Consider the following 12,563-nt stretch of genomic DNA (forward strand, 5'->3'; position numbering starts at 1 on the left):
TTCTGATCACTTATATTTACTTTTAGTCCACATTTGCAGCCCAAAATCCTTCTGATCACCAATATTTTGTTTTAGTCCACATTTGGAGCACAAACCTTTCTGATCATTAATATTTCGTTTAGTCCACATTTGCAGCACAAACCTTTCTGCTCACTAATATTTGTTTTTAGTCCACATTTGGAGCACAAAAACGTTCTGATCATTAATATTTAATTGTAGTCTACATTTGAAGAACAAATGTTTCTGATCACGATATTTGGTTTTAGTCCACATAGGGAGCACAAATCTTTCTGATCACTAATATTTGGTTTTAGTCCACATGTGGAGCACAAACCTTTCTGATCACTAATATTTGGTTTTAGTCCAGATGAGGAGCACACACCTTTCTGGTCACTAATATTTGGTGTTAGTCCACATTTGGAGCACAAAACTTTCTGATCACTAATATTTAATTTTAGTCTACATTTGCAGAACAAACCTTTCTGATCACCGATATTTGGTCTTAGTCCACATAGGGAGCACAAACCTTTCTGATCACTAATATTTGGTTTTAGTCCACATGTGGAGCACAAATCTTTCTGATCACCGATATTTGGTCTTAGTCCACATAGGGAGCACACACCTTTCTGGTCACTAATATTTAGTGTTAGTCCACATAGGGAGCACAAACCTTTCTGGTCGCTAATATTTGGAGCACAAATCTTTCTGATCACTAAAATTTGGTTTTAGTCCGCATGTGGAGCACAAACCTTTCTGATCACTATAATTTAGTTTTAGTCCCCATGTGGAACACAGACCTTACTGATCACTAATATTTGGTTTTAGTCCAGTTGAGGAGCGCAAACCTTTCTGATCACTAATGTGTAGTGTTAGTCCACATTTGGAACACACGTTTTTCTGATCACTAATACTTGGTTTTAGTCCACATGTGGAGCACAAAACTTTCTGATCACTAATATTTGGTTTTAGTCCACATTTGGAGCACAAACCTTTTGTGAATATCACCTCCAAATATCGATGAAGGGCCTCCCTGATCACTAATAATGAATATCACCTCCAAATATCGGCCTCCCTGATCACTAATAATGAATATCACCTCCAAATATCGATGATGGGCCTACCCTATCACTAATAGTGAATATCACCTCCAAATATCGGCCTCCTCGATCATTAATAATTAATATCACCTCCAAATATCGATGATGGGCCTCCCTGATCACTAATAACGAATATCACCTTCAAATATCGATGATGGGCCTCCCTGATCACTAATAATGAATATCACCTCCAAATATCGATGATGGGCCTCCCCGATCACTAATAATGAATATCACCTCCAAATATCGATGATGGGCCTCCCTGATCACTAATAAAGAATATCACCTCCAAATATCAAAGATCTGCCTCCCTGATCACTAATAATGAATATCACCTCCAAATATCGATGATGGGCCTCCCTGATCACTAATAAAGAATAGCACCTCCAAATTTTGATGAGGGGCCTCCCTGACTACAAATGTGAATATCACCTCCAAATATTGATGATGGGCCTCCCTGATCACTAATAAAGAATATCACCTCCAAATATCGATGATGGGCCTCCCCGATCTCTAATAATGAATATCACCTCCAAATTTTGATGATGGGCCTCCCTGACTACAAATAGTGAATATCACCTCCAAATATTGATGATGGGCCTCCCTGATCACTAATAGTGAACATCACCTCCAAATATCGAAGGGCCTCCCTGATCACTAATAATGAATACTACCTCCAAATATCGATGATGGGCCTCCCCGATCACTAATAGTGAATATCACCTCCAAATATCGGCCTCCCCGATCACTAATAATGAATATCACCTCCAAATATCGATGATGGGCCTTCCCGATCACTAATAATGAATATCACCTCCAAATATCGATGACGGGCCTCCCTGATCACTAATAATGAATATCACCTCCAAATATCGAAGGTCCTCCCTGATCACTAATAAAAAATATCACCTCCAAATATCGATGACGGGCCTCCCTGATCACTAATAATGAATATCACCTCCAAATATCGATGATGGGCCTCCCTGATCACTAATAGTGAATATCACCTCCAAATATCGAAGGGCCTCCCTGATCACTAATAAAGAATATCACCTCCAAATATTGATGATGGGCCTCCCTGATCACTAATAAAGAATAGCACCTCCAAATATTGATGATGGGCCTCCCTGACTACAAATAATGAATATCACCTCAAAATATCGATGACGGGCCTCCCTGATCACTAAAAATGACCTCCAAATATCGATGACGGGCCTCCCTGATCACTAATAATTAATATCACCTCCAAATATCGAAGATCGGCCTCCCTGATGACTAATAATGAACATCACCTCCAAATATCGACGATGGGCCTCCCCAATCACTAATAATGAATATCACCTCCAAATATCGACGATGGGCCTCCCCGATCACTAATAATGAATATCACCTCCAAATATCGATGACGGGCCTCCCTGATCACTAATAATGAATATCACCTCCAAATATCGAAGATCGGCCTCCCTGATGACTAATAATGAATATCGCCTACAAATATCGATGACGGGCCTCCCCGATCACTAATAATGAATATCACCTCCAAATATTGATGATGGGCCTCCCTGATGACTAATAATGAACATCACCTCCAAATATCGATGATGGGCCTCCCCGATCACTAATAGTGAACATCACCTCCAAATATCGATGATGGGCCTCCCCGATCACTAATAATCTCAACGGCAGGACAAAGGTCTTACCTGGGAAGGTGCGCTGCAGGACAGACCCCCGCTGATCTCGCCGATGCGAGCGGCGGCGGTGGGGTTGCTGGAGCTGATGAGGACGGGGCCGCTGATCTCCATGGAATGGCGCTGAGGGGGCGGGGCCAACACGGGCTTGTGGGCCATGCTGAGGGAGGTGAAGGAATGTCTCTTCTTGCTGTTCTTCTTGTCCCGCGGGCCCCCGTTGTTGCTGCTCTGGGGCCCCGACTGGGCCGAGGGCCCCTCGCCACCCTCGCCCGTGTGCTCCGACATCTTGTCTGACTCCATCAGCTGCCGAGCTGCCGAGTTGAACTGGGAGCAAACATGGCGCTCAGGCGAGTGTCAGTAAAAAGTACAGTATTGGAGCAGTACTACATACTGTACATGTCCAGGCATCATATTACAGTATTTTAACAGTACACAACTGTGTATTGCTGTTTTTTGGAATATTTTTACATCTCTCTATAGGCGGAATAGAGCGACTCTCATTAGTTCCATTGTTAGCTCCAATGTTGAAGTTGAAGTGAAATGCTGACAGAATATAGTAAGAATAGTTTGAATGTTGGAATGGTCTCAATGTTGAAGAGTTTGCATTTCCAGGAAAACCGGAATTTGGTTTTGGAACTTGGGAAAGTGTCAGTTTGAATGTCCAAGATGAGTGGAATGTGTTGATGTGAGATTGGTTTGAATAGGTGGAAAAATTGTGCAACTTGGAAAAATGTCCCATTCGTTTCAATGGGAACTTCCTGGAAATGTAAGAATTTCGGGAAAAGTGGGATTGTTTTTGAAAATGATTAGGAGCATGAATGTCCTGAGTGAGCTGAATTGTTTGGTGTTGGAATTGTTTAAATCGGGCAAGAAATGTTGAAGTAGTAACAGTTTTTTAATTGAAAAACGGTATTAAGGAATTTCGGGAAAACCGGGAATTTTTCAAGCTCTTAAACCAACTTGTTTTTTTGTCCTGACTAAGAGGAATGTTTTGACAGTGGAACGGTTGAAATGGGTTGAAAAATGTGAAAGGAGTCATCGCACTAAAAAAGGTTGGAAATAAGGTTAGAAAAAAAACAGGAATTCCTGGACATTTGTTGAACGTGGAAAAATGGTTGTTTGAATTTCCAGGATGAATTGAATGTGTTGAAGGTGGAATGGTTAGAATTGGTTGAAAAATGTGGGAATTGTGGAAGTTTGAAAAATGGATATTTCATTTTGAATGGGGAAAATGTCCCTAAAAACTGGGAATTCTAGGAAATCCTGGAATTTTTTTGAATTTTTAGGAGAGCACACAATTCCTGAACAGGCTGAATATTTTGAAAATGGAACTGTTTGAATCGAATAAAAATGTGTGAGCTGTGGAACTTTGAAAAATGTCCCATTCTTTTCAATGGGAACTTCCTGGAAATTTTAGAATTTTGGGAAAAGTGGGATTTTTCTGAAAATGATTAGGAGCATGAATGTCCTGAATGAGCTGAATTGTTTGGTGTTGGAATTGTTTAAATCAGTCAAGAAATGTTGAAGTAGTAACGTGTTTTTAATTGAAAAACAGTATTAAGGAATTTGGGGAAAACCGGGAATTTTTGAAGTTCTTAAACCAACTTGTTTTTTGTGCTGACTAAGAGGAATGTTTTGACAGTGGAACGGTTGAAATGGGTTGCAAAATGTGAAAGGAGTCATCGCACTAAAAAAGGTTTAAAATATGGTTAGAAGAAAACAGGAATTTCTGGAAATTTGTTGAACGTGGAAAAAATGGTTGTTTGGATTTCAGGATGAATTGAATGTGTTGAAGGTGGAATAGTTTGAATCGGTTGAAAAATGTGGGAATTGTGGAAGTTTGAAAAATTGATCATTCATTTTGAATGGGGAAAATGTCCCTAAAAATTGGGAATTCTAGGAAATCCTGGAATTTTTTTGAATTTTTAGGAGAGCACACAATTCCTGAACAGGCTGAATATTTTGAAAACGGAACGATTTGAATCGGATAAAAAATGTGTGAGTTGTGGAACTTTGAAAAATGTTCCATTCTTTTCAATGGGAACTTCCTGGAAATTTAAGAATTCCGGGAAAAGTGGGATTTTTTTGGAAAATTAGTAGCATGAATGTCCTGAGTGAGCTGAATTGTTTGGTGTTGGAATTGTTTAAATCGGGCAAGAAATGTTGAAGTAGTAACAGTTTTTTAATTGAAAAACGGTATTAAGGAATTTCGGGAAAACCGGGAATTTTTCAAGCTCTTAAACCAACTTGTTTTTTTGTCCTGACTAAGAGGAATGTTTTGACAGTGGACCGGTTGAAATGGGTTGAAAAATGTGAAAGGAGTCATCGCACCAAAAAAGGTTTAAAATATGGTTAGAAAAAACAGGACTTTTTGGAAATTTGTTGACCGTGGAAAAATGGTTGTTTGAATTTCCAGGATGAATTGAAAGTGTTGAATGTGGAATAGTTTGAATCGGTTGAAAAATGTGGGAATTGTGTAAGTTTGAAAAATGGATAATTCATTTTGAATGGGGAAAATGTCCCTAAAAACTGGGAATTCTAGGAAATCCTGGAATTTTTTTGAATTTTTAGGAGAGCACACAATTCCTGAACAGGCTGAATATTTTGAAAATGGAATAGTTTGAATCGGATAAAAAATGTGTGAGTTGTGGAACTTTGAAAAATGTTCCATTCTTTTCAATGGGAACTTCCTGGAAATTTAAGAATTTCGGGAAAAGTGGGATTTTTTTGGAAAATCAGTAGCATGAATGTCCTGAGTGAGCTGAATTGTTTGGTGTTGGAATTGTTTAAATCGGGCAAGAAATGTTGAAGTAGTAACAGTTTTTTAATTGAAAAACGGTATTAAGGAATTTCGGGAAAACCGGGAATTTTTCAAGCTCTTAAACCAACTTGTTTTTTTGTCCTGACTAAGAGGAATGTTTTGACAGTGGACCGGTTGAAATGGGTTGAAAAATGTGAAAGGAGTCATCGCACCAAAAAAGGTTTAAAATATGGTTAGAAAAAACAGGACTTTTTGGAAATTTGTTGACCGTGGAAAAATGGTTGTTTGAATTTCCAGGATGAATTGAATGTGTTGAAGGTGGAATGGTTTGAATTGGTTGAAAAAATGTGGGAATTGTGGAAGTTTGAGAAATGGATAATTAATTTTGAATGGGGAAAATGTCCCTAAAAACTGGAAATTCTAGGAAATCCTGGAATTTTTTTTGAATTGTTGAAAGAGAGCACACAATTCCTGAACAGGCTGAACATTTTGAAAACGGAACGGTTTGAATCGGATAAAAAATGTGTGAGTTGTGGAACTTTGAAAAATGTCCCATTCTTTTCAATGGGAACTTCAAGGAGCTTTTTGTATTATTAGGTCCATCAGTGCTAAATATTATAAACTTATCACTTTCCTCTGGCACTGTTCCCCTAGCATTCAAGAAAGCGGTTATTCATCCTCTGCTCAAAAGACCTAACCTTGATCCTGACCTCATGGTAAACTACCGACCGGTGTCCCACCTTCCCTTTATTTCGAAAATCCTCGAAAAAATTGTCGCACAGCAGCTAAATGAACACTTAGTGTCTAACAATCTCTGTGAACCTTTTCAATCCGGTTTCAGGGCAAATCACTCTACGGAGACAGCCCTCGCAAAAATGACTAATGATCTACTGCTGACGATGGATTCTGATGCGTCATCTATGTTGCTGCTTCTTGATCTTAGCGCTGCTTTCGATACCGTCGATCATAATATTTTATTAGAGCGTATCAAAACACGTATTGGTATGTCAGACTTAGCCTTGTCGTGGTTTAACTCTTATCTTACTGACAGGATGCAATGCGTCTCCCATAATAATGTGACCTCTGACTATGTTAAGGTAACGTGCGGAGTTCCTCAGGGTTCGGTTCTTGGCCCTGCACTCTTTAGTATTTACATGCTGCCGCTAGGCGACATCATACGCAAATACGGTGTTAGCTTTCATTGCTATGCTGATGACACCCAACTCTACATGCCCCTAAAGCTGACCAACACGCCGGATTGTAGTCAGCTGGAGGCGTGTCTTAATGAAATTAAACAATGGATGTCTGCTAACTTCTTGCAACTCAACACTAAGAAAACGGAAATGCTGATTATCGGTCCTGCTAAACACCGACATTTATTTAATAATACCACCTTAACATTTGACAACCAAACAATTACACAAGGCGAATCAGTAAAGAATCTGGGTATTATCTTCGACCCAACTCTCTCGTTTGAATCACACATTAAGAGTGTTACTAAAACGGCCTTCTTTCATCTCCGTAATATCGCTAAAATTCGTTCTATTTTATCCACTAGCGACGCTGAGATCATTATTCATGCGTTCGTTACGTCTCGTCTCGACTACTGTAACGTATTATTTTCGGGTCTCCCTATGTCTAGCATTAAAAAATTACAGTTGGTACAAAATGCGGCTGCTAGACTTTTGACAAGAACAAGAAAGTTTGATCATATTACGCCTATACTGGCTCACCTGCACTGGCTTCCTGTGCACTTAAGAAGTGACTTTAAGGTTTTACTACTTACGTATAAAATACTACACGGTCTAGCTCCGTCCTATCTTGTCGATTGTATTGTACCATATGTCCCGGCAAGAAATCTGCGTTCAAAGAACTCCGGCTTATTAGTGATTCCCAGAGCCCAAAAAAAGTCTGCGGGCTATAGAGCGTTTTCTATTCGGGCTCCAGTATTATGGAATGCCCTCCCGGTAACAATTAGAGATGCTACCTCAGTAGAAGCATTTAAGTCCCATCTTAAAACTCATTTGTATACTCTAGCCTTTAAATAGCCCCCCTGTTGGACCAGTTGATCTGCCGTTTCTTTTCTTTTCTCCTCTGCTCCCCTTTTCCTTGAGGGGGTGGGGGGCACAGGTCCGGTGGCCATGGATGAAGTGCTGGCTGTCCAGAGTCGGGACCTGGGGTGGACCGCTCGCCTGTGCATCGGCTGGGAACATCTCTACGCTGCTGACCCGTCTCCGCTCGGGATGGTGTCCTGCTGGCCCCACTATGGACTGGACTCTTACTATTATGTTGGATCCACTATGGACTGGACTCTCACAATATTATGTCAGACCCACTCGACATCCATTGCTTTCGGTCTCCCCTAGAGGGGGGGGGTTACCCACATATGCGGTCCTCTCCAAGGTTTCTCATAGTCATTCACATCGACGTCCCACTGGGGTGAGTTTTTCCTTGCCCGTATGTGGGCTTTGTACCGAGGATGTCGTTGTGGCTTGTGCAGCCCTTTGAGACACTTGTGATTTAGGGCTATATAAATAAAGATTGATTGATTGAGATTGAACTTCCTGGAAATTTAAGAATTTCGGGAAAAGTGGGATTTTTTTTTAAATGATTAGGAGCATGAATGTCCTGAATGAGCTGAATTATTTGGTGTTGGAATTATTTAAATCGGGCAAGAAATGTTGAAGTAGTAACAGTTTTTTAATTGAAAAACGGTATTAAGGAATTTCGGGAAATCCGGGAATTTTTGAAGTTCTTAAACCAACTTGTTTTTTGTGCTGACTAAGAGGAATGTTTTGACAGTGGAACGGTTGAAATGGGTTGCAAAATGTGAAAGGAGTCATCGCACTAAAAAAGGTTTAAAATATGGTTAGAAGAAAACAGGAATTTCTGGAAATTTGTTGAACGTGGAAAAAATGGTTGTTTTGATTTCAGGATGAATTGAATGTGTTGAAGGTGGAATAGTTTGAATCGGTTGAAAAATGTGGGAATTGTGGAAGTTTGAAAAATTGATCATTCATTTTGAATGGGGAAAATGTCCCTAAAAATTGGGAATTCTAGGAAATCCTGGAATATTTTTGAATTTTTAGGAGAGCACACAATTCCTGAACAGGCTGAATATTTTGAAAACGGAACGATTTGAATCGGATAAAAAATGTGTGAGTTGTGGAACTTTGAAAAATGTGTCATTCTTTTCAATGGGAACTTCCTGGAAATTTAAGAATTTTGGGAAAAGCAGGATTTAAAATAAAAATGATTAGGAGCATGAATGTCCTGAATGAGCTGAATTGGTTGGTGTTGGAACTATTTAAATCGGGCAAGAAATGTTGAAGTAGTAACAGTTTTTTTAAATTAAAGAAATAGTATTACAAAATGTCGGGAAATCCGGGAATTTTTCAAGTTCTTAAAGCAACTTGTTTTTTTGTGCTGACTAAGAGGAATGTTTTGACAGTGGAACGGTTGAAATGGGTTGAAAAATGTGAAAGGAGTCATCGCACTAAAAAAGGTTGGAAATAAGGTTAGAAAAAACAGGAATTTTTGGAAATTTGTTGACTGTGGAAAAATGGTTGTTTGAATTTCCAGGATGAATTGAAAGTGTTGAATGTAGAATAGTTTGAATCGGTTGAAAAATGTAGGAATTGTGTAAGTTTGAAAAATGGATAATTCATTTTGAATCGGGAAAATGTCCCTAAAAACTGGGAATTCTAGGAAATCCTGGAATTTCTTTGAATTTTTAGGAGAGCACACAATTCCCGAACAGGCTGAATATTTTGAAAATGGATAGGTTTGAATCAGATAAAAAATGTGTGAGTTGTGGAACTTTGAAAAATGTCCCATTGTTTTCAATGGGAACTTCCTGGAAATTTAAGAATTTTGGGAAAAGCAGGATTCAAAAAAAAAAATGATTAGGAGCATGAATGTCCTGAATAAGCTGAATTGGTTGGTGTTGGAATTATTTAAATCGGGCAAGAAATGTTGAAGTAGTAACAGTTTTTTTTATTAAAGAAATAGTATTACAAAATGTCGGGAAATCCGGGAATTTTTCAAGTTCTTAAACCAAATTGTTTTTTTGTGCTGACTAAGAGGAATGTTTTGACAGTGGAACGGTTGAAATGGGTTGAAAAATGTGAAAGGAGTCATCGCACCAAAAAAGGTTTAAAATATGGTTAGAAAAAACAGGAATTCCTGGAAATTTGTTGAACGTGGGGAAATGGTTGTTTGAATTTCCAGGATGAATTGAAAGTGTTGAATGTGGAATAGTTTGAATCGGTTGAAAAATGTGGGAATTGTGGAAGTTTGAAAAATGGATAATTCATTTTGAATGGGGAAAATGTCCCTACAAACTGGGAATTCTAGGAAATCCTGGAATTTTTTTGAATTTTTAGGAGAGCACACAATTCCTGAACAGGCTGAATATTTTGAAAATGGAACGGTTTGAATCGGATAAAAAATGTGTGAGTTGTGGAACTTTGAAAAATGTCACATTCTTTTCAATGGGAACTTCCTGGAAATTTTAGATTTTGGGGAAAAGTGGGATTTTTTTTTAAATGATTAGGAGCATGAACGTCCTGAATGAGCTGAATTGTTTGGTGTTGGAATTGTTTAAATCGGGCAAGAAATGTTGAAGTAGTAACAGTTTTTTAATTGAAAAACGGTATTAAGGAATTTCGGGAAAACCGGGAATTTTTCAAGCTCTTAAACCAACTTGTTTTTTTGTCCTGACTAAGAGGAATGTTTTGACAGTGGACCGGTTGAAATGGGTTGAAAAATGTGAAAGGAGTCATCGCACCAAAAAAGGTTTAAAATATGGTTAGAAAAAACAGGACTTTTTGGAAATTTGTTGACCGTGGAAAAATGGTTGTTTGAATTTCCAGGATGAATTGAAAGTGTTGAATGTGGAATAGTTTGAATCGGTTGAAAAATGTGGGAATTGTGTAAGTTTGAAAAATGGATAATTCATTTTGAATGGGGAAAATGTCCCTAAAAACTGGGAATTCTAGGAAATCCTGGAATTTTTTTGAATTTTTAGGAGAGCACACAATTCCTGAACAGGCTGAATATTTTGAAAATGGAATAGTTTGAATCGGATAAAAAATGTGTGAGTTGTGGAACTTTGAAAAATGTTCCATTCTTTTCAATGGGAACTTCCTGGAAATTTAAGAATTTCGGGAAAAGTGGGATTTTTTTGGAAAATCAGTAGCATAAATGTCCTGAGTGAGCTGAATTGTTTGGTGTTGGAATTGTTTAAATCGGGCAAGAAATGTTGAAGTAGTAACAGTTTTTTAATTGAAAAACGGTATTAAGGAATTTCGGGAAAACCGGGAATTTTTCAAGCTCTTAAACCAACTTGTTTTTTTGTCCTGACTAAGAGGAATGTTTTGACAGTGGACCGGTTGAAATGGGTTGAAAAATGTGAAAGGAGTCATCGCACCAAAAAAGGTTTAAAATATGGTTAGAAAAACAGGACTTTTTGGAAATTTGTTGACCGTGGAAAAATGGTTGTTTGAATTTCCAGGATGAATTGAATGTGTTGAAGGTGGAATGGTTTGAATTGGTTGAAAAAATGTGGGAATTGTGGAAGTTTGAGAAATGGATAATTAATTTTGAATGGGGAAAATGTCCCTAAAAACTGGAAATTCTAGGAAATCCTGGAATTTTTTTTGAATTGTTGAAAGAGAGCACACAATTCCTGAACAGGCTGAACATTTTGAAAACGGAACGGTTTGAATCGGATAAAAAATGTGTGAGTTGTGGAACTTTGAAAAATGTCCCATTCTTTTCAATGGGAACTTCCTGGAAATTTAAGAATTTCGGGAAAAGTGGGATTTTTTTTTAAATGATTAGGAGCATGAATGTCCTGAATGAGCTGAATTATTTGGTGTTGGAATTATTTAAATCGGGCAAGAAATGTTGAAGGAGTAACAGTTTTTTTTATTGAGAAATGGTATTACAAAATGTCGGGAAATCCGGGAATTTTTCAAGTTCTTAAACCAACTTTTTTTTTTCTTGACTAAGAGGAATGTTTTGACAGTGGAACGGTTGAAATGGGTTGAAAAATGTGAAAGGAGTCATCGCACTAAAAAAGGTTGGAAATAAGGTTAGAAAAAAACAGGAATTCCTGGAAATTTGTTGAACGTGGAAAAAAGGTCGTTTGAATTTCCAAGATGAATTGAATGTGTTGAAGGTGGAATGGTTAGAATTGATTGAAAAATGTGGGAATTGTGGAAGTTTGAGAAATGGATAATTAATTTTGAATGGGGAAAATGTCCCTAAAAACTGGAAATTCTAGGAAATCCTGGAATTTTTTTTGAATTGTTGAAAGAGAGCACACAATTCCTGAACAGGCTGAACATTTTGAAAACGGAACGGTTTGAATCGGATAAAAAATGTGTGAGTTGTGGAACTTTGAAAAATGTCCCATTCTTTTCAATGGGAACTTCCTGGAAATTTAAGAATTTCGGGAAAAGTGGGATTTTTTTTTAAATGATTAGGAGCATGAATGTCCTGAATGAGCTGAATTATTTGGTGTTGGAATTATTTAAATCGGGCAAGAAATGTTGAAGGAGTAACAGTTTTTTTTATTGAGAAATGGTATTACAAAATGTCGGGAAATCCGGGAATTTTTCAAGTTCTTAAACCAACTTGTTTTTTTGTGCTGACTAAGTGGGATGTTTTGACAGTGGAACGGTTGAAATGGGTTGAAAAATGTCAAAAGAGTCATCGCATCAAAAAAAGGTTTAAAATATGGTTACAAAAAACAGAAATTCCTGGAAATTTGTTGAACGTGGAAAAATAGTTGTTTGGATTTCCAGGATGAATCAAAAGTGTTGAATGTGGAATGGTTTGAATCGGTTGAAAAATGTGGGAATTGTTGGAAGTTTCAAAAAAATGAATAATTAATTTTGAAAGGTGAAAATGTCCCTTGAAAGTGGAAATTCTAGAATATCCGGGAATTTTTTTTATAACTGTTGAAAGGGAGCACATAATTACTGAACATTTCCACAATAAAGGTTTTGT

General features: G+C 37.8%; 1 protein-coding gene across 1 annotated transcript in view; it reads right to left on the bottom strand.

Annotated features, from left to right (window-relative positions):
- Positions 1 to 12,563, bottom strand: part of sh3rf1 (SH3 domain containing ring finger 1) — a 91,820-nt gene that overhangs the window by 16,590 nt on the left and 62,667 nt on the right. The window contains exon 5 of the mRNA XM_061977500.2: positions 2,798 to 3,109. Within this exon, the coding sequence (XP_061833484.2) occupies positions 2,798 to 3,109 (312 nt within the window). The remainder of the gene's footprint in view (positions 1 to 2,797; positions 3,110 to 12,563) is intronic.

Source organism: Nerophis lumbriciformis, linkage group LG18, assembly GCF_033978685.3.
Source record: "Nerophis lumbriciformis linkage group LG18, RoL_Nlum_v2.1, whole genome shotgun sequence".
NCBI classification, from domain to species: Eukaryota; Metazoa; Chordata; class Actinopteri; order Syngnathiformes; family Syngnathidae; genus Nerophis; species Nerophis lumbriciformis.